The 24,035-nt window shown below is 38.8% G+C and overlaps 1 protein-coding gene across 5 annotated transcripts in view; it reads left to right on the top strand.

Moving 5' to 3' along the window:
- The window catches only part of LOC147165196 (contactin-associated protein-like 4), a 105,453-nt gene that overhangs the window by 41,116 nt on the left and 40,302 nt on the right, over positions 1-24,035 (top strand). For all 5 annotated transcript variants that reach the window (XM_086088781.1, XM_086088782.1, XM_086088779.1 and 2 more), the window contains one exon: positions 8,540-8,711. In XM_086088781.1, coding sequence (XP_085944907.1) covers positions 8,540-8,711 — 172 coding nt within the window. The remainder of the gene's footprint in view (positions 1-8,539; positions 8,712-24,035) is intronic.

Below are 24,035 nucleotides of genomic sequence, written 5' to 3'. Positions count from 1 at the left end.
CATATTGATGGTGTGTCCAAAAGGAGACCAAAAATGGTATTGGAGGTTCAAGGATTCGACCTGACTCAGCAGGTAGATTGGCAGTTTCCCAGCCTGAAGGTTCTGTGACGTTACTCAACCATTTAGTGAAACTTTATTTTTTTACTCTCTTCTAAGTATGAAGTTGACTCTGTTTAGACTGTGACAGAATATATCGGTAGTCTTTTTTCGAGTAAAATGTACTCTATGAAATTTACTGTGTACAAAAACTACAATTGTCTTTACCATTGAAATTGTGTGTCCCACATTTTCCACTTTTGTCATCTTTATTTTTTCAAAAATTGTCTTCACTTTTCTAACACCACCTGTCTTTTCTCCATGCGCTTCTTTTTCTCTCTTTAATCTGCCAGACTGCTGTATTTGACACTCGGAAGCTTGTGTTTGACTGAATAAAATGAACTAACAACAAATTTTATGTCTTGTATGGACTTTTCAAGTCAAAATTTAATGCTTTATTAGCAGGAATATTGCATGAAAGTGTAATGAGTATGATGATCCATCTCATATGCATGAAATATAAAAACTGCAATTATGTATCACAGTCACAAAGCCACCCCTGCTGTCACTCTGTTTGAGTGCCTTAAATTTAAAGTGATAATACACAATTAATAATTTCTCTTGCTCTCCCTTTTTCTGCTGGGAGCTGTCAAACAGCACCTAATGGTCTGACTGCAATTAGAGTCAGACCTATAGCCTGAATAGCAATGAATGTGTCTGATGACTCATATCAGACTCAAGAAAAAACATCTGATAGATCATACGCAGTGTTTACTGTGCGATGGTTGATAGAGTATTTTTATATTTGTTTGGTATCAGTGACTTGAATTACTTTCAAATTAAATCAAACAAAATACGATTAAGGACAAAAACAAAAGCCTTGCCACCACTGCTGCCACCCCAATTTGCAGCGACAAATTTGATATTTACGATCAAGAACTTAAATGTCTAATTACAATGAATGCAACACTTTTTTTTCTACATCTTTGTCCAAATTGTAAGGGCCAGACTGTGTACAAATGCGCAAAGTGCAACGATCATTTGTGCCTAAAAACAAAAAACAAACTGCTTCTGTGAGCTCCACAAATGCGCTAAAGAGACATGCTCACTCTTCACACTGAAAGGTCAGTCAAACTGAGTGGGAGTAAAGGTATAGCAGTTATAAGAGTTGTAACTTTCTGAAATTAACTTTTTTACATCAATAAAATAATCTCCATACCTGAGATGAGAACAGTTGTTTTCTTACTTCTTTTTTTTTTTTACCATGCAAGCCTGTTTGTATCATACCCAGATGTATGACTATTTTATGTGCTATACTTATATTAACATTTTCAACATAATTAAAAAAATAATAATTGTGAGTGCCCCATAAAATTCTTTATTTATGCTGCTATTTTCTGTCCTTTTTTTTGTAATATTTGCGTAAATATAAACAGCTCATTCTTTCATTCAACACAATCTACAATATTATTTTTTTAATCAAAATATAGAATATTTGGTAAATTAAGAAATGTGTACCATGATAAATTTAAAAAATATATATTGACATTTTTCTCTTTAAGTCAGTTTTGCCATCGGCTCCCGGCATGGATGGCTCTCGACTCCAGCACAGATAGCACTGTTCTGCGCACACGAGGCGCCGTTGGCATAGCTGTTTAACTACAGTTGCGTTGATCACGTATTTGTGATCATGAGATCATTCATGATGGCTACCTCCGAGCCGAAGAGATATTGCTGCATATTTTGCAAATATATTATATACGCTGAAAAAGAAGGCGACTGAGTATGGAGGTAAATATGGTGCAAAACTAACTTGTAAAAAAAAATTGTACCTGTAGAAAAAAGTCTAAATTTGTATCTGTAAAAGTCGTGATTTGTACCTGTAAAAAAAATGTGTGCCTGTAAAAAAATGTTTTGTATCTATAAAAAAATTGTACCTGTAAAAAAAAAAATGTGTATGTGTAAAACAAATTTGTATCTGTAAAAACAAATTAGTACCTGTAAAAGTCATGATTTGTACCTGTACACATTTTTTTTTGTATCTGTACAAAAAGTGTAAATTTGTATCTGTAAAAGTTGTGATTTGTACCTGTAGAAATGACAACTTGTAGTCAAAGAAGTCGCCACTAGGAGTCACAAGTGTTTTTTCTGCTGCTGTCCAGTGACGTGAGTTTTGCCCCATATATCTCGCTACAAAAGGTGCAAAACTGATTTGTACTTGTAGAGCGCCGTGATTTGTACTCGTAGAAGAAGAGGGCGGGCTCTGGAGGATTTGGGCGGGCTAAAGCTCAACCTCATTGGTTGAGCGAACGACCGTGGGTTGAACTCAAATGACGCCCATGCACAAGTCCACAATACCAAACAGAGTAGCCACACCAGTTTACGCGTCATTTTGGAAGAAGAGGACGTCCCAGGCGTGAACATTTCAACATGGTTCAATATACGAACACCGTGTGGAACAGCTTAAACGTTGGTTGACATGCAGAGCACTCCAAGTGGGCAGAAAGAAAGAAGTTTTAGTATGAAGGTAAGATTTATTGTACGAACATAGCTCGTAATCCGGTGCTAGCAAGCTAGCTAGCTCATCTCATGTTGTCACGAAAACTGAACACATTGAAGTCACGATTTTTATTTCAAGATTTGAAGCCTACCAGTGTAAACATACGATCAATAGCTTGTACCTGTAAAAAAAAGAAAAGAAAAGTGGACAGTACTCAGCTACTTGTATTTGACTAACATTATATTCAAGCATCTGTACTCTTACTATCATAATAAAATGAAAACAAAACGTTTTTACTGCGAGTGGATCTTTAAGCCGCTACAGGTATTTTAACCTAAACCCTTTATCCTCTGTATTTATTCATTTTATTTCAAATATTACAATTTATTGATAAATGTCAGTATTTTTGCAATGTATGCTTTGCAAACAGTTAAAATAAAAGGCTTTTACACTTTTAAACATACACATTTGCTTTCAACACTGAAGCCAAATAAAAATAATGCAAATGGGAATGTTTATAAACAATGTCTGTGTCTATCAGTATTACCACTATTTCTGATATTAAGATGTGACAAAATCTTCGGTTTTTTTCTGGCTAACAAGATAAAGCTAAACATTTAACTGATTACGTATAATGTCAGTGGCTGTGTTTTGATAATGACACAGCTAGGAAGCTATGATTATTTTTTTATTGTATGACTATGCTGACCCAACCATTCTATTCGCACAGATGCCAGCATGCAGTCAATCAAAGCTACTTCTTGATCCATCTCTAGACGGTGGCACATGGTGTGACATCAAACCTGCTTCAAAGTGGCTGTGAAGGCCAACAAATGAGAATCCTTGATACACTGGTTACTGTTCTGAGAGAATTTCACTGCAAACACCTTTGGGAAAGTGAATAAATTATGCTTTCTAAATGTCTTCCAATTTTGAGTTTGAAATGTTGCAGGAGTACAATTTAATCCATATTGAGAGTTATTTGAAATAGTCAGATCAAATAACAACATGTATCATTCAATAAACAAGATTGTGCATCATTTGAAATATTTTATTTGATGTCCAGAAGAGCCGTTTGTGCATCCATCCAAGACGAGAACAGTATTCTTCTCACAAACAGAACAAAAGTTATTGATGGAGCTGTATGAGGAATTCAAGACTCACCAAAAAAGGCAATACTGCTGCTATCACTAAGACGAGGGAAATATCATTGGCAAAAAAAAAATAAATAAAAAAAAAAAAAGCCGACAGACTAAATATATAAGTTATAATTGTTTCATGTTAGATGTGTATTTCACATTAATCGTGTTATTAATTATTGATTTAATGTAAAGCACTTTGAATTGACCTACATATTCATTCTTCACTGTTACATCTCAACAGTAGCCAAAAGCGATCATGGCAGCAAGTCGGCAAGTAGCCTATAACAATATATATAAAAAATAAGACTAAATAGGTGTTGAGCTGTAAATATATGTTGCCCATTATTGTAGCCACCAGAAAAAAAGACTGACCACTGCCACAGGTGGGGGAGGGGACCACAGCCTGCTACATTCACATCAGCAGAAGATCTGCAAAATAATTTTCCATAATCCGGTTTGATGGAATATCCCCAGGTGTCATCTCCTGTCTCTTGGCTGCTTGCTGATGGAGTGGGTCATCCTTTTCACTGATGCTTCAGCAGTGTCTCCAGCAGTTGTCTCCACCTTTTGAGCAACATTTTGAAATTTATGAGATTCTCATTTAATTAAAAATAAATAAACTAACATTTGACCTAGTTACTTTTGTTAAAGTAGCTAGGTGACAGTGACAGTGACACTGCTCACATCTTAGTGATACAGATAGACTAGCATTTCAAAAGCAGAATAGCCAATATTTAAATAAGAGTAATGTTACATTGGAAAATTTCACTCAAGTAGAAATTAAAAGCGCAGAAAAAATACTTGCACAAATATTTGAGTACTGTGAGTGATGAGTAAACTAAGAGTGTAAGAGCAAAATGTTCCACACGGTGTTCGTATATTGAACCATGTTGAAATGTTCACGCCTGGGACGTCCTCTTCTTCCAAAATGACGCGTAAACTGGTGTGGCTACTCTGTTTGGTATTGCGGACTTGTACATGGGCGTCATTTGAGTTCAACCCACGGTCGTTCGCTCAACCAATGAGGTTGAGCTTTAGCCCGCCCAAATCCTCCAGAGCCCGCCCTCTTCTTCTACGAGTACAAATCACGGCGCTCTACAAGTACGAATCAGTTTTGCACCTTTTGTAGCGAGATATATGGGGCAAAACTCACGTCACTGGACAGCAGCAGAAAAACCACTTGTGACTCCTAGTGGCGACTTCTTTGACTACAAGTTGTCATTTCTACAGGTACAAATCACAACTTTTACAGATACAAATTTACACTTTTTGTACAGATACAAAAAAAAATGTGTACAGGTACAAATCATGACTTTTACAGGTACTAATTTGTTTTTAAGGATACAAATTTGTTTTACACATACACATCTTTTTTTTACAGGTACAATTTTTTTTATAGATACAAAAAATTTTTTTACAGGCACACATTTTTTTATAGGTACAAATCACGACTTTTACAGATACAAATTTAGACTTTTTTCTACAGGTACAACATTTTTTTACAAGTTAGTTTTGCACCATATTTACCTCCATAACTGAGGGCTGCTTCTCATTAAATACGTTGTAATCCCTACTTTAGAGCCTCTGAAATGTACTCAATAGGGGTTGCTACTATATTTGGTGTATGAAGAGAGCATGCACCGTGGATAATATCAGCGAGCAGTTCGCGCCTATCCCGCGCACACGTAGAGCTGGTGGCGCCTAAGCGCAGAAATGATCAAATATGTTTGATACTCGGAGCCGAGTATCACAGTGCCACCAGCGCTCAGAAAATACCCCCCGCACACGAGGTGCGGATGTTGAAAGGTGGTGAATTACCGAGTGGCGAGCGCAGATGGTGACTAAGCGCTGATGGCACCTCGTGTGGGCCAGGCTTTAGGTGACAGTATTAGCATTATTTAAAGGGGGAAGAAAAAAAAAAGAAAAGAAAAAAAAATGTTGTTGCCACCCCTTTAAAATGCCTGCCCCCTTCTAGCCACCCCATCAAGTAACTGTAAGCAACCGTCGCGGTGGGATACACACACAGACGCGCGCGTGCACATACACACACACAAGTTTGTTTTACCATCTTTGTGGGGCCATCTCATTGAAATAATGCATTTCCTAGCCCCTCCCCCTAACCCCAACCATCAAAATTGATTGCCTACCCCTATTGCTTACCCTAACCTCAACTGTAACCCCATTCAAACCTAAACTCTAAAACCAAGTCTTGACCCTCAAAAAGAAGTCTAACCTTGTGGGGCCCAGGGAAATGGCCCTACATGGACGGGTGGGCTCCATAACTGTGAAATCCCGAAATGTTGACCCCACTATGTCATAAGAACAAGACCACACACACACGCACGCACACACGCACACACACACACACACGCACACACGCACACACACCCTCCACGTCCCTGCTCCACCCCAGCCAGGTAACCGTAATAAATCAGATGAAATTGAATTGTTTGTTTGCCCTCTATTCCCTACCTATAATAATTTTGTTTTGAAGTGGCATGTCTCATACAGCACAAACAACTGAGCATAAATTAGCCGAATGGCCACCTAATTAGATAGTTCAAAGCTATACGCTAAATCAATAATAGATAACGTGATGAGCACCACATAGTAAGACTAATGACGATGAAAGGAAGCTCTTTGTGGTCCGTGCATTGAAAAGCATTGGACGTTGGATCATTGTAATTTGACTTGTGAGGATTATTTTGACTTCAAAACAATCCAATAAATCTTCGGCGTTTGAAGAATTTACATTGAGTTCCATTGTGGAAATATCAGAAATGCCGGCCATTTCTGACACTTCCCCAATGCAAATGCTTCCTTTATACAGTGAAAACAAACAGCGGAATGTAATGCTTTTGCCTGTGACTATCATACAAGCCACACCGATTGTTCTCACAGTCAAACGACATCTCATCACATTTTGAAATCATAATAATCCTCATAAATCAAATTACAACGATCCAAAGTCCAATGCTTTTCACTGAGCAGATCCATTTTGTTTACCAAATGGACCGCCATCTTGACTTGTGACGTCATCTTGAAATTGTCAGTAAGGTATTCCATATGCGCAAAAGTGCCCTTTCCCCCCCCTGGATAACTTGCCCCCCAAAATGTCTGTGTATGCCACTGGTGTCAACTCAAGTGTTTCATTAAGGCTCAGATGAGTGATGAAAAGATACTGGTATAGTGGATCTGAATCTTATCCTTTTTTAGTGTTTTGTTCCTGATGTGATGTTTAAAGTTCAAATACCTGTTTACAGGAAACATTCAAATTATGAGGTAAATGTTATAAAAAGTATAAAAATGCAGGTTTATTCTTTATTTTGATTATTATTATTTTATAATAAGTCCATGCTCGGCCTGCCAGGCTCACATACGACCTGGGCTCTCTTCCCCGATTGGGGCTGTCATGCGCATTCTGCTCAAGTCCCGCACGGAGGGAACTCTAAAGCTCTCTGTAGCGGCGGCAACTCTGATCACTTTAAATATTTGGAAATGTCACGACTCGTTACAGGTGTAACAAGTTAAAGTACAACAACACAAAGTCATTTGTGGCTGACTTGTATTTTTATCGGTTTATTTTCAGCATATGATTTGATGATGATTATTTATTTAGTTACTTTTACCTAGATGCTGGACTTGTTGCGAGTCAGTCCTGTTTAGACAAACAACCACTCATGCCCACATTAAGAGCTATGATTAAAGTAAACTCTTCAACTGATCTAAGAAATCTCATGCAAGCAACACGAGAACTTGCAAACGCCACATAAATATGTTCCAAAAGAGATTCAAACCCAACTGAGGCAGACCATTAAACCAAACGGACTATAAATTACACTTAAAAAAAAAAAATTGCTTGGCTGGTCCTGCTACGATATTCTGTTGTTACTTGTTTATATCAAAAGTGAGTGCTCTGACTTGCACCCAAAATCCCCATTCCCTAATCGTATTGACTTTCTATTGGCAGTTGGCAAATACTTTAGTTGTATTACCGCCTGCTGCCAGAAGGTGGTGGCATTGCACCAAAAGTATTTGCCAACCGCAAAAAAAGTTGAAGAAGAAGTTGTAGTTAGGGCAACTAATGTGTGACATATTGCTAGTTTTAGCATGCGGCTTCCACAAGGGTTTATAGCATCAAAACATGCAATAACTGACCAGCATTCTACCTTTGGCCACAATGCAACATGGGATTCTTGTTAATGTAAATCATTTTAAACTAAAAAGAAAAACTTTCCATAGTTTTAGGACTGGATTTGGGTTCAAACTTCCCGCCCTCTGTCTAACGTCATGTGCGCATTTTTACATGAGAAGGAAGTGTGCAGTTTAATTTTTTGGCCACATGTGGCAGTATCAATTTAAAATAAAATGTTCTGCATTTAGTAGCTTTAAAGTCTGAAACATTTAATTATAAAATTACCACATCTTTGAATGGCCCTTCTTTTGTCAAATGTCCAATCATGCTGCCATACACTCTCCCCCCCCCCCCCCCCACCCCAATACAGTTTAAAGTCATAGCGATTTCCCAAAGACATGCTGATTTATATTTCATATTTCAAAACAATGAAAACTCTGTATCACCATTCTTGATCATGGTAAAGCTTTGAATCGAAGTTTCGCCTGCTCACATTCAATTACTGTAATGATGTGCCAGAAAGCCTCCCACTGAACACTCCTTGAGTAATTTAATCAGCATAAGCATATTTCAGAGTTGAGTGATGCTATTTAACACTTTGTTTTAAGATAAGTACCATCATTCAGTTTAATTTTATGGTAATCAGAGGAGACAGTAGTCAACAATCCATAGTGGCATCAAAGCCTGTATTCCATTAACTGTATTGTCTTGCATGCTGTTCCTCAGGCTGTCCTCCACAAGGTGGAAACCACAAGTGTAGCAATCCCGTTACAACTTTCCAAGGTTGTATGCGCCTTGTGACTCTGGATAAACATCCAGTGGACTTCATCAAGATGCAGGAAAGGCTGCTGGGAAACTACAGCCACTTGCAGATTGATATGTGTGGCATCACTGACAGGTAAAGCTCCAAAATGCAATAATTGCAATGGCCTTGCAAAACCAAGCCGCAACACACTTCATATGTCTTATTAACTTAAAAAGGAAAAAAGAAGGGAAATGCAATTTTGTTAGTCAAACCCATTTATCTGAAATTAATGTTTGGCAATTGTAACTGTTAGAGCCAAAAGAAAATATGAATATAATTTATTTAAAATGTGAATACATGTTTATCTATTTGTGTTCCATTGGAATAATTTTTGTTTACTAGTCACAAACCTATGTTTGGTGTTTTATTTTTGTTATTTTGTGTAATGTAGATGTATTTAGAATATTTGAGTGTTTTGTGCTCCGTTAGTTTGTCCTGCTTGTTAGGCTGTCGTAAAGGAAGGAGTTGCCGTAAAGTGTGTTGTTGGCATAAATAAAAAGGAATAACAAGTAGGGCTAGGAGCGACAACTTTGTCTAACTGTGCTGATCGTAAGTTTGTTAATGCTTTTGTAATCACTATTTTTAATGTAAATAAAGTGGAAACTCTTTTTGTTCATCTGCAATGAAAATGCGTTTTGCATTTGTGGTCATTGCTGAGACCTTCATGCCCTGCTTACGTAACGACGAAAAGTAAAAGGAAAGGTGCTGTTACATTTAAGTTAGACAAAGTTGCTCCGCGAGAATCATTGTCAAGACACCTGCGACGCATGGAAGCAGTTGGCGTGCCAGTGCCACGGTCGGAGCAAGAGGAAGAATATGGCAAGCCCTTTGAGCATTTATTCCATATCCTTGATATCAGACAGTAGTGTTTCCTAAATAGTCCAGCCTTCGTCAGAACTAGGTGGACATTCAGCCATACTAGTTATGCGCTTTGTCGTACTACTTGTACAAAAACACTGACATGTCACCCATTTTCTGCAACTTGTGCCACTTTAATCCAACTAGTGCTGACACAAGTCTAACTAGTGACACATACAAGCATGCATGTAGTGCCAAACTCGCAGCTAGTCAGCTTTTTTATGCACTAGTTGCCCACTGGACCAAACAAGTAATGTTCAAAGTCTTACTAGTGTTAGAGTAGACAATATTAAGTATTGTACTCTTTGCGTGTTCAATTAACTGAATGGTGAGATTCTGTTGAAGAAGTTCCTTTGCAAAGGTATTAATTACCAGAAGCTTCTGGTCGCACAAATGAAGTCACCCAAGCAGTGCTCCGTTCAAATGTGATGCTTTCTCTCCAGCCCACATCGTTATTTATTCACAAAGAGGGTTCATAAAAAGGTCAGCCCACAACACACCTGGTTACAACTGAATGAATACAAGAGAATCCGTTCCCATGGGTATAAATCAGATTAGAAAAAATACAATAATAATAAGCCTGACTCCCTTCCGACATAGCAGAATTCCCGGGACCTCCCTTTAGATTACGAATGAATAGACAGACCCGTTGCTCTTTCTCATGAAAGTAACACAGATAAGAATATAGGTCTATTCATACAGCCATACTGAGTTAACTAAATCTAAAACGGCTAAAATATCATTTAAAACTGAAAAAACAATGTTAATAACTCATCATTCCCTCATTTGAGCTCTTGAGAGCTCAACACATTAAAACATTTATTTTATTTTTTTTAACTCTTTGACTGCCATAAACGTTATAAAACGTTTAGCATAAACCTAGGGAAGGGCGCCGAGGACGTTAAAAGACGTCCCCTATGTTTTTTTTTTTTTTTTTTCAAAAACGGGTGCAGGAAAGCCTTGGGCAGCTGTGCTGAAAGAATCAGGCTGATCTGATTAGTCAAAGACTCGTTTTGGCCCCTAGAGGGCAGCGATGACTCTTTGCACAAGGTTGGATGGGCCGCCCACCGTGGGCGTCAGTAGAAGACGTGAGGCGGAGCTAGAGTGTTGAGGAGACAATGGCTGATCCAAGCCACAATGGCTTGACCAAGCAACCGGTTACAAGCAGCTCAGCTTGAGCATTTTTTTCAAAGACGGAAAGCATCAATCAATACTAAAAAGCGCATTGATGTCAACGATGATGATGACAACGAGCTCTACGCCAAAGTTGGAAGCTTTGGCGTGACTGTTATGAACACGTAGTAAGCCTCACGGCTAAGCGCGGCTAGCGCGGCTAGCGCGGCTAGCGCGGCTAGCGCTGCTAAGGCCGGAAAACGCGCACAATAGCCGGCCGGGTACTTCTACACAATCGGACATTCGATCGGGCGATGGAGAGTTGGCATCGACCAATGCAGATTGATGATGATGATGAAGATGAAGCTCTACGCCAACGTGACTGTTATGAACACGTAGTAAGCCTCACCGGCAAAGCGCGGCTAGCGCGGCTAGCGCTGCTAAGGCCGGAAAACGCGCACAATAGCCGGCCGGGTACTTCTGCACAAGCGGACATTCGATCGGACGATGGAGAGTAGTCGAAAAGCATCGACCAATCCACATTGATGATGATGATGATGGTCAACCTCGCCGGAGTTGGAAGCTATACGTGGCCGTTATTCTCTCGTCATAAAGCCTCACCGGCTAGCGCTGCTAACGCCGGAAAACGCGGAGCTGCACAAGCGGACATTCGATCGGACAATGAAGAGTACCCCGAGTCCAATGCATATTCATCGGAGGAGCGGGTACAGTCTGATCACGGAGAAGACACTGTTTCTGGACTACGATGCCACCATGAATGGAGTGGATAAAATGGATCATGCAAATGCTGTTGCGTCTCTTTGCACGCAGGAGAGTGTTACACAAAGAAAAACTGTCGTTGAAACATCCACATATTTGTAAATAGCACCACAGTTGCACACATTTGTAAATAGTTTGCCAAATTGTTGTCAAATTGTTACACTGTTGAATGTAAATAAACGTATTTTGCTATCAAAAAACACTTTTTCATTCTTGGTGGTAGTGTTTTATAGAAGTAAAGCACTATTTAGGTGTTTGTGGCATCATTCATGGACAAAAAGAAGTGTCAAATTCACTAGAATGCATGAAATAATATCGTTTCACTAAAAGCTTGATTTCTCCGTATTTGAGTTCAAAACAAGCGAAATCGGATGAAACTAACCATTTTCTATTGTTGATTACTAAAGAACGGAATAAGGTAGAAACAAACTCTTTTTTTCTGATGAAAGATGAAAGTCCAATCTTTCATTTGGTAGTACGTGTGTTTCCATAGTCCAAACAGAACATTTTCTGTGGACCTTGAAAATCAGTCAAAATGCTTAAATCGGCTGGCACTGGCGGCATCCCTTTTCTGAAAACGTCTGGCAGTCAAAGAGTTAATGGTTGTGTGGTAAAAATAATTATCCTTAAAACATCCCTTTAGCAGAAGAGGAGGTAGTTTAGCAATCATATGACATTAAAAAACAATTTGATACATTTAAAAGATTTTTAGTGAAATAAGCATAGCATATGTGAGGCTTAACATAAAATGTTGTTCATTAAAAAGTGTCGCAATATATCGGCAGACGAATATGTGTTCTTTGAAGCCATCTTGTGATGAAGTTCTTTGAAGGTCTTTTTTTTAATGAAAAGAGTGTCGCAATAGTTCGTCTCTTCTTTAAGAATTTGGGGTAGACTACCCAAATTCTTCGATTTGTCACGGGATTATTCTGCCCGAAAAATGTGACTCTTCTTGGAATGATTGCCCAAGAAAAGGCACTTGACTTGATCCGTTGACTGATGTCCTCAAACGGTGACGAATGATGTCGAAACGGCCGCTCCAGAACGATCACTGGGTCAGCTGACGTGGCTCCAGGTCGGAGGTGATAAGATTGATGATCATCAGTTGATGAGATAGCCGAGCCTGGCACGTCTCCGGAAGCCTTGTAGACCAGATGTGGAATTTTCTCTGTGCAGAGAACTGCACAAGATTTCCTCACCAACCCCCTGGGGCCGTTCTCCTGAGTGCAGAAACTTTTCATTTTTAGTTTCTCATAAACTCACATAAATTTTATTTGGAGGAAAAAACCCTGGTAGTTTTTGTTAGTTGGGATTAATAAATGTTATTTGATTAAGATCCGTAGGTCCTGTGCTGTTGGAACAGGAAAATATCTATTTTTGTGACATTAAAATAGAGCCCAGCCCTTGATTGAGTTAAATGAAATTCGCTCATTCATTAATATAAGACAGAGCTTGTAAATATTTATCTTTCAAATAGGTTTTGTTCAATAATAGGTAATTTTTTACCATGACTAAATTTGTTCTAAATTTGCATAACTGTGCCTTTCATATCTCTTATTCTCTTCCCAGAATCCCATGACCGGCCGAATCCTGGCATGCTGGGAAAAACTCACATATATTCATATTATCTATACTCTTTTGCAAACACTGGGCTCCAAACATTACATTTTTCACATGTGATTCTGAGATAAAAGATATAATATAATATAATTACCTTCATTCGGCGAATATGCATTATTGTCCTTGCTTGCTTCAGACTTACTTTGCGATCGATTTCCTCTGGTAGATTTCTTCATATTCAAACTGTGGATTATCACTTTCAAACTCATCCTGTCAATTGGAGTGTAGGCCGATACCCCACAACCTTTTTAATTTCGTTTTTAAGTTTGATTTTAATCTTCTAACTCGTCTACATTGGTTAAATTCTTAAACATAAACTCCCTCATTTGACAAAGATCCACTGATTTTTTCAAACACGTCAAGACAAAGGGAGGACAAAATAGAGACCTCATGACTCAAAAGACGTCATAAATAACTCAACCCTCTAAATCAGGCTATGAGATAAACAAAAGAGCTACAAAACACTATAAAACTAAACATAAGCAGATACAACTTAAGACACTAATATATGATGACTTTGGGACCATAAAAAATAGAGGTAACCATATTACTCTAATTCTCCTAGAGTCCCGAAAATTATTTAAACTGCCAATCAACCTCACCTCTTTTATAGATTAGTGGGGCTGAGGATAACATCACACAAAATTCACAAATATCTACCATTTCCTAGATTTAATCAAACTAAAAATCATCTTCAAACTGCTAATCTTTCACATATTAGCGGGGCTCATAAAAAAACACAGCACACAAAATATTTCTGGGATTTATAAATCACAGTGCTGTTAAAAAAAAAAATCAAACTTAGCCATCAAACTCTTAGTTAGTCTTTTACTTGTTACTACTCATTTTATTCTATTATTTATTTTATACTATAGCTGCAGCTGGACGAAGTCCAAAAAAGTTCCTCACGGGGAAAATAAAAATATATCATATCATAACATATTAATAAAATTCCCATTGTACCAATTCAGAAACTGATTCTCCCAAAAATATAGGCAAAAATTTAGTAGGCTATAGATTGAAATAAATTTTCTCAATCCCTCATTTCAAATTTACATATGTCGTTTTCAATTTCCTGAAATATCTTGCTATAGATCACAGTTCCCCACTCAACACATTAAAAATGCCTTGCATATCACTATGTAGCATTTTACTGAATGGATCACATCTCATTCCGACCACCAACTTTCTCAGTCCAGACCCCCAGCAAAAGGCAGGACGGCAGCTGTTGTCAATGTTCAGTCCTGGCCAGCATGGCGGCTGCTGTGGCAGCAATGTTCAGAGCAGGCATTTAGATTTCCTCTGGATGCAAAACAGCCATAGGGGAGAAGTCACTAGAATGAGGCGTATACACAGTCACTGGGCATTGAGGAATTTGAACATCATGTTTTTCTTAGGCACAGGACGAGAAGACTGTTGCTCTGCGGCTTTTGACCTTTGATCTCTGCCACATCCATTCAGACGCAGTCTGCAATGTGGATCCGATGACACACAGTCTTTCTGAGAGCTCACCTGATCAAAAAAAAATGCACACTCGTTGATACAATGCATTAAAAATGCCAGACTGAGGATATGGGATCACAGCAAGACAGTTCACTCCCTGCTTTCTCAAAAATGTTTCGTAAAAAACACAGCCTCTTTATTCATTTCTTTTTTCTTTTTTTTTTCAATACCCCTTCAAATAGCTACTAGCCATACAACGTATCAGCAGCTGGGGCGCATCAGTGAAGGCCATCAAACCCTCATCTGCCTTGGAACTCAAACATCAGTTTCTGAAATGACACACTCAGAAAAAAAACAAATATTAAAAATCATTATCAACATGTCAATTCCAAAAACATTCATAACTCCTTATTCAACTATCTTACTTCCAGCCACAGCTATAAAGATGTAGGCATAATTATATCAACTCTCAAACAAAATGCCATTATTTTATCATTACTCTTTATTCATTTGTCCCGAAAAGGGAAAGTTAACAAATTAACCATCGTCATCAATCATTAAAGTGTAAAGATTTATTAGCTCAGTCACTAAAAAAAAATAAAAAATAAAAAATAAAAATAAAACACTAATTTAATATTCTTTTTTCAAAAACTCAACAATATCTTTCAAATACTATTACTTATTTTATATTGTTTATCATTCCTCTCTTACCATTTTGACAAAAAAAGAGTCCCATTACGAGGACACATTATGCTCACAGCGCACAGCCCAGCCCCCACCTTTTTTTATTCTAACCTAGAAACGGGGGGGGGGTCTTAACATTATAAATCGCAAAACCTATTTTATCCCATTCCCATTAATAAAACAAACGCCACTATCACAACAGTCTCATCTCACACAAAAACAACACCAAACTTAGTTAAAAATATCGATGAAAAACAAACAAAATCACATTTATCACTCACAATGACAAAAATAGCCCCCACCTTTTTAGAAGCTAGGTCACACACTCAAATGCATACGCACACACTCTTCAGTCATTATAAAATAATAAACGCTGTTATTCCTTCAATTCGTTGTCTACAAATCTTATAGCATTTAAACCGCAGCTTCGTACGGTAATTTCAATAAACGGGTTAACTTCAAACAAACCACCCGTAAACAGCTCCAAAAATACTGGAGTCATTTTAGCATCAAATTCAGCCTTTTTTCATTACCAACAAAGAAAATACAAAAGTCTGACATACCATTTTGTCCAGCGAAAGCTTTTTATACAATCGATCCACAGTTCGTTTTTTCATTGTTCATCGACGCTTTTATTTTTCCCTGAACCGGAAACGCATTCAGGACAAACCATTCTGTATCCGGGTCGAAATCGCCTCCATTTTGTTTGTAGTTTTTGATGTATACATTCGGTTTTAATACAGTGACGTCTCACTTTTAGTATTAATAGTTCAATATGTTAACACATATGGCCACACACAGACAGACATAAGAATTACGTGACCTCTCGTTTATACACAGCGGTTACCCAATCCCGCTGAGCTAAACTGTTCTCCCTTTATTGCAAAATTTTTGCAAGGCGCTTATTTTTTAAAGAAATTGTCACGTACCATCGAACTCAACCGTGGAACAAAAGGAATTCAAACGGGAATCCTGACCTCAAAACTACATATTGTAGAAGCGCCTACAAAATAAAACAAAAGTTACACGTAATCTCTCGATTGCAAATACAGTGATACAAAATCCAATCATCGCTGTAATCAACCTGGACCCCTTTCTGTTCAATTTCAAACAGGCGCTTTTTCAAATAAAAGACATATTACGTGATAGGACTTTTTCAATATGAGCCATGAACAAATATGATACTCGTCCCCAAATCGGCCAAAACTGCTTAAAAAACAGAAGCGCGTACCATAATCTTCGCGATCCTTAGTAAACAAGAAAGACTTGTTACGTCATCCGGCAAACCCTTTTATTCAATATATATTATGGTCTAAGGATTCTTCATAGCGTCGACGAAAAACAAAACAAATCAAAAAATTAACCGCTATTTCTTCCTGTACAAAAAAGCTTCATCACTTCGAGTCTGCATCACGTCACCTTCAAATGCACCACTCCACGACGTGTTTAGTTCAATATCGTCGGAATTATCAACTCTCTAACGACATCAAACTATAACTTATTCACACAGATCTCATTTTAAAATTTAGACAATTTGGAAGACGAAAAAACCAGCTGCAGCGGACCAGACAGACACAACCTCTTCTACGTGGATAACAGTCTCCACTTACCATACTTTATTTATTTAGGCCTAGAAGTTCCGCCCGTCCTTGAACGCCGCAGCTTGTTCCACGTCAGAATAACACCATCCGTTTGGTTCAACGGAGGAGACCATTCGTTATAATTCAGCGTCGGCGGTCACCATTTGTTAGAGTAGACAATATTAAGTATTGTACTCTTTGCGTGTTCAATTAACTGAATGGTGAGATTCTGTTGAAGAAGTTCCTTTGCAAAGGTATTAATTACCAGAAGCTTCTGGTCGCACAAATGAAGTCACCCAAGCAGTGCTCCGTTCAAATGTGATGCTTTCTCTCCAGCCCACATCGTTATTTATTCACAAAGAGGGTTCATAAAAAGGTCAGCCCACAACACACCTGGTTACAACTGAATGAATACAAGAGAATCCGTTCCCATGGGTATAAATCAGATTAGAAAAAATACAATAATAATAAGCCTGACTCCCTTCCGACATAGCAGAATTCCCGGGACCTCCCTTTAGATTACGAATGAATAGACAGACCCGTTGCTCTTTCTCATGAAAGTAACACAGATAAGAATATAGGTCTATTCATACAGCCATACTGAGTTAACTAAATCTAAAACGGCTAAAATATCATTTAAAACTGAAAAAACAATGTTAATAACTCATCACTAGTTAACTAGTAAGGCACAAAAGCTCTAACATGTTTACTAGTTGACCGTGAATTATTCTAACATTTTAACTAGTTACCTCTGATTTCCTCCACTAGATTACTAGTGAAAGCTGAAATACCTACTTGTTAACTAGTGAATGACAAAACACTGACATGCTAACTAGTGAAAGCCTCTTTAAGTCTACATATTGAACAAGTGACACTCAAAACTTTTGAATAGTTAACTAGTGATGCCCAAAATTTCCACGAGTTTCACTAGTGAGACATTTTGGGACCAAAATGTTAGGATCTTCCCTACCTTACTAGCTGACTAGTGAGGTACAAAATGTGATTTAGTGAACTAGTAAATGCAAATATACCCACTTGTAGCACTAGTTGGGCTCGTTTTGACCTCACTTGTTAACTAGTGAATCACTTGGTTTCTCTCTTGCAAGGTAGTTACATCCAGATTGAGTCACTAGTTAACTAGTGACACTGATGTTTATTTAACTAGTTAACTAGTGAAAGGCATTTTCTTTCACAAGTCAGACCAAGAAATTAACTTGTTCAAGATTTGCCAGAACACGTTAGACATTTTTCCTACATGTTGGGCGTGTCTTTTAACTAGTGGATCCTTATGTAGCACTGGTAAGCAACTGTACACACTAGTAAAACAAATGTCTAACATATAATGAATTTTGTTGCACCAGGTAACGTTTCTAGTATAATAGGCGTCATTTACATCATACTAGTTTAACAAAAATTCTTACTAGTTGACATGTGCGCACAACTAGTGAACTTGCGAAGTGTTGTAACTGGCAAACATGTCAAATAGTGAAATGTAATTACTTTCACTGGTTAACTAGTTGTGTGCACATGCCAGCTAGTGAGCAATTGTGTGATACTTGCACAGTCAAAGTGTGTACAAGTTCAGTCTTGAGGCCGACACGTGAGACAAAATACCTTCTACTAGTAAACTAGTGATAAGAAAATTTGTGTCACTAGTTTACTAGGTACTCACTCTGTACCCAGATAGTTTACTTGTAGGAAAACACGTGTTTCACTAGTTAACAAGTGGCATCATAATGAGCCCAACTTGTGTAACTAAAGGATATCTGCATTTACTAGTTAACTAGTGAACATTTTGAGCCTCACTAGTTAGCTTGTTAGGCACAAATAGATGCAAGTAGTTGTGTTAGTCTGGGTTTCTGAATTCACTAGTTAACATGTAACCGTAATAGGCATTCAGTTGTGAACGAGCTCCAATTCCTTAGGACAACTTGTAAACTAGTGTAAAACATGCAATTAAAGGGGGTGGGATAACGACAAAATCTGAATCTTGATTTGTGTATTTTAACTGCAGAGCCAATAGGAACTCTGGATGCACGTAAAACATTTGCGTGTCACTAGTTCAACATGTAGACTTCAAGAGCCGTTCACTATTTAACTTGTCAGTGTTTTGTCTTTCACTAGTTAACTAGTGGGTGTTTCAGCTCTCACAACCTAACTAGTGCAAGGAAATCATAGGACACATGTCACTAGTGAGAAGAATTCATGTTTGAGTAATTAGCACGTTGCTGAAAATGAACGACTAGTCAGAGTTTCTCTGCAACTAGTATGACAAAGTGCATAGCCAGTGTGGCTAATTGTCCAACTAGTGCTGACAAAAACTGAACTAGTGAGAAACACTACTGTCTGATATCAAGGATATGGAATAAATGCTCAAAGGGCTTGCCATAGAAGAACGGACATTGGCGCATTATTTTCGAACGCCGTCCGTTTATGAAGACATCGCGGATTTGGATTCATCCTGCATTTTTGGATTTGAAACGGCTCGACGTTGTGGAAGTGCTTCATTACATGCACTTGGGAGGACATTTGTGGCGTGTTTAAGTAGTGAACAAGCGCATGGTGTAATGTCATCTAGCGAAGCGCAAGGCAAAGTAAGTGGATTAATTGTGTTGAAAAGTGAAAGGCAACTCAATTAATATGGAGCAAATGGAAATGGAATCTTTCACTAAGAGAATATATAAACTAACAATGAAAGCTCAACAGGAAAAGCTTCAGGAGCTTAAAGAAGTGAGAAAGTCCATGTTGCGGCATCTTACAAGAAAGATGAAGGAAATTGAAGCTCTTATGGAGGATGTTAGCAATGCTGGAAGGTGACTTTGCAGGCAGGCACATGGAATTTTGTACAGCCAATAATGCAGTTAAAAACCTGATGAGTGACACTGAAGTTTTGCAAGACCAAGTGGTTTGAGCCCAATTCAAAATATTTAAAGACCTTTGTGGAAAAGAGTGAGAGCTGGCTAGAACAAGTAAATGAACAAGAAAATTAGGCAAAAAGAATTGATGCAGAAATTGAACCTGCAGATAGTGTCTCATTGATATCCTCAAAGAACAGTAAAGAGCAGAAAACTAGCAGATCATCTTCTGTTGTTTCTTCTACTGTGTCTGTATCAAGGATGAAAATAGAAGCTGAAAAAAGCGGCTCTATTAGCACGTACAGGAAATTGAAAGAGAAGAAGCCCTGCTCAAGGCCAGAAAAGAGGAGTTAGAGTTGCAAACAGCTATTGCTGCTGCTAACGCAAAGCTAGAGGTGCTAACTGCGAAAAAGACAGATTTGTCAGACACTGCTGCATTCAGAGAAGATGTGACTGTGAAAAACTGTGTAGTTGAAACATCCACATTGTTTTGTCAAATTGTTACACTGTTGAATGTGAATAAACTTATTTTGCTATCAAAAAACACATTGTCATTGTTGGTGGTAGTGTTTTACAGAAGTAAAGCACTGTTTAGGTGTTTGTGGCATCATTCATGGGAAAAAACAGGTGTCAAATTCACTAGAGTGCATGAAATATCGTTTCACAAAAAGCTTGATTTCTACGTATTTTGGTCCAAAACAGAGCATTTGGGTGAAACTAACCTATTTTCTATTGTTGATTACTGAAAAAGGTTGGCAAAGAAAATGCCACAAAATACAAGGAAAAGAAAAGCAGTTTTTCTACAAATGTCACATCTGACACAAATCCAACAGAGCAGGCAAAAAGGGACAATTCTGTCAACACAAGTGAAAAACAATCAACAAACTTCAAACAATGTGTATTTTGTGAAAATAATGGACATTCCTTGAATTATTGTAGGATATTCAAACAGAAGCCTCACAAGGAAAGGCTTGATTTTGTCAAGTCTAAAGGCTTGTGTTTTGGATATTTATCGCAAGGACATTTAAGTAAAGGCTGTCAGCAAAGACACATCCGTCAAATATGTTCACGAAAGCGTCCCACCATCCTGCATATTGACAAACAGGACTCTGCAATTGCTGTGGAAGAGAGCCAGAATGCCCAACAAGCTGTCCAAAGTTCAGCTCCCACTGAAAATGAAACTTGTGGTTGTACTGGGGCCAGGGAAGCAGCCTGTGCTCTGTTGATCGTTCCAGTCAAGGTCAGGTGTTTGAGGAGCAACAAAAGCGTTGAAGTATACGCGTTTCTAGACCCAGGAAGTACTGGAACTTTCTGCACTGAAAAATTGATGAGGAATCTCATGATAACAGGAAAAAAAGATAAGTATTATGCTCCGCACCATGGGAAAAGAAGAAATTGTCAGTACTCATGTTGTCAAGGGACTTTAAGTAAGTGCTTTGGATGAGGATAATTTCTTGAAGCTTCCAAAAGTTTTTACACAATCTGAGATCCCAGTTAAGAAGCAGAACATTCCACAACAAAGTGATGTGGACAGATGGCCACATTTGAAAGATGTTCAACTTAAAAAAAAAATTGTTGGAGAAATAGGTTTGTTAATAGGAACAAACGTACCAAAAGCACTCAAACCGTGAGAGGTCGTTAACAGTGACGGAAATGGACCATATGCGGTAAAGACTCTTCTAGGCTGGACAAATCATCGTAAACAAGATATCAGTGTCAACCTTGGAAGAGCTCACTGAGCGTCAAATAAAGTTGGACTTCCCTGAGCATCAGATGGCTGAAAAATTGGAAATGTCTTTTGAAGACAAACAGTTCATGAATTCTGTATCAAACTCAGTGAAGCTGGTTGACGGCCATTACAGCATTGGCCTGCCTTTTAAGAACAAAGACATTGTTTTCCCAAATAATCGTGACTTTGCAGTACAGAGAGCTGAAAGCTTGAAGTAGAAGCTGATGAAAAACCCAGAGTTTCATGAGGATTACACAAAGTTCCTGACAGAGACAATGGCGAAGGGCTACGCTAAGGAAATTGCAACAGCTGATGATGGTACTGGTAGCAAGAGGACATGGTACATCCCACATCACAGGGTTTACCACCCAACAAAGCATAAGTTATGTGTGGTTTTTGACTGTGCAGCCACATATAGAGGCACCTCTCTTAATTTACGTTTGTTGCAAGGGCCAGACTTGCCGAGTTCCCTCATTCGGGTGCCAACAAGATTCCGACAAGAGCCGGTTGGCTTCATGGTCGACATTGAAGGTATGTTTAATCAAGTCAAAGTTCCCCTGGAAGACACTGATGTATTGAGATTTTTGTGGTGGCCATAGGGAGACCTCAGTCGGCAGTTAAAAGAACACAGAATGTTGGTCTATATATTTGGTGCAACTTCGATGCCAAGTTGTGCAAGTTATGCATTGAGAAGGTGTGCAGAGGTCAATCAGGCACAGTTCAGCCCAGAAGCAACAAGCACCATCTTGAGGAATTTCTATGTCGACAATTGTCTAAAATCTGTTGGTACTGAGGAACAGGCAATTGCTCTCATACAGGAACTGCAGGCTTTGTGTGCTGCTGGAGGTTTTAAACTCACTAAATGGGTTTCCAATAGAGTTGTGCTCGCATCAGTACATGAAAAGGAGAGAGTCCACAAAGTCAAGATGCTGGATTTGGAAAATGATTGTCTGCCAATCGAAAGAGCTTTAGGAGTTCAGTGGTGTGTGGAGTCTGACACACTGTAGTTCAGGGTGAGCATTCAAAGCAAGCCACTCACAAGAAGAGGAGTGCTGCAGTACCGCAAAAATGACACCACAAGATATTGAACGTTTGTTGCTAACCATGTAGTTACAATTGGAGACAGATCTGACATTTCACAGTGGAGGTATGTGAACACATCAGCGAATCCAGCAGACTACGCCTCCAGAGGACTTACTGTGGATGCCTTTCAAGGCAAAGACCTGGAACATGGGTCCAGACTTCATATCAAGCGTTGCCAGACAGTGTGTACCGACCTATCAGCAACGACCCTGAGGTGAAGGAAGCATCAGTATATGCATTTGCTTTAGAGGAAAGCATTAACGTGACATGCCATTTTATTTAGCATTACTCAAGCTGGTATCGACTAAAACGGGCAGTTGCATGGATCCTTAGATTAAGGAACATGCTGAAGCTCCTCTCTGCAAAAAGAAAGGAATTGACATCTGTCAGAGATGGAAACTCGGAAGACAGTCAAAGGCTTGAAAGACAGATGAGAGACTTCATGTCAAAATTTCACAACGAACATCTCTCTGTAGGTGACATGGACGAAGCAGAAATGGAGAATATACGCTTCAGTCAAGGAGTCAAGTTTCCCAAAGAAATTACCATGCTTCAAGAAGGAACACTTGTGTTTAAAGATAGCACTTTCTACCAGTTGTCACCAGTCAAGATGGCGTTCTAAGAGTGGGTGGCAGGTTGAACCGAGCATCAATGCAAGAGGAATCAAAACATCCTATAATTTTGGCCAAGGATTTGCACATCACCACTCTTATCCTTAAATCTGTTCATGAACATCTTGGACACAGTGGTAGAAATGATGTTTTGTCCACGGTTCAGCAGAAGTACAGGATATTAAAATCCAACGTAGCTGTCCGCAAAGTTCTCTCCCGATGTGTAACCTGTAGACCTCACCATAGAAAACCAGAAAGTCAGGTCATGGCAGATCTTCCTAGTGACAGACTTACACCAGATGAACCACCTTTTTCTGGTGTTGGTGTGGACTACATTAGTCCGTTTGAAATCAAAAGAGGTAGAACCATGATAAAAAGGTACGGTGTACTTTACTTTTCTGACAGTGAGAGCAGTCCATGTTGAAGTGGCGAATTCTTTGGACCCCCATCCCTGTATAAACGCACTCCGCAGATTCGTAGCAAGAAGAGGACAAGTCAAGTTGATGCGTTCAGACAATGGCAAGAATTTTGTGGGCGCTGAAAAGGAACTCAGAGAAGCAGTCCAGTCTTTGGATAATGCAAAGATTCAAGGCACTATGTTGAAAAAAGGCATCACCTGGATATTTAACCCTCCTTCTGCTTCACATTTTGGAGGAATATAGGAACGGCAGATAAGGACGTTGAGGAAAGTTCTCAGTTCAGTCGTGAGGCAGCAAGCGGTTGATGAAGAAGGACTATACTCTATTATGTGAAGTCAAAGCGATTATAAACAGCCGCCCTATCTCAAGAGTTTTGGTTGACCCAAACGACCTGGATGCCTTGACTCCCAATCATCTACTGCTGATGAAGGCCAAAACATCCCTACCTCCAGGATTATTTGACAGGAAAGACATTTACTCCAGACGCAGATGGCGCTAGGTCCAGTATCTGGCGGACTTGTTTTGGCGACACTGGACTAAAGAATACTTACCGGATTTGCCATGAACTACATGGATGATGGGCCATGTAATCAAGACCATTGAAGACGCTAAAGGACAGGTACGACAGGCTCGAGTAAAGAC

This window comes from Leptonotus elevatus, chromosome 11 (assembly GCF_054856555.1).
Source record: "Leptonotus elevatus isolate MCC_2025b chromosome 11, RoL_Lele_1.0, whole genome shotgun sequence".
NCBI lineage: Eukaryota > Metazoa > Chordata > Actinopteri > Syngnathiformes > Syngnathidae > Leptonotus > Leptonotus elevatus.
The sequence above is the reverse complement of the archived record's forward strand: the minus strand, read 5'-3'. Positions and strand labels throughout refer to the sequence as shown.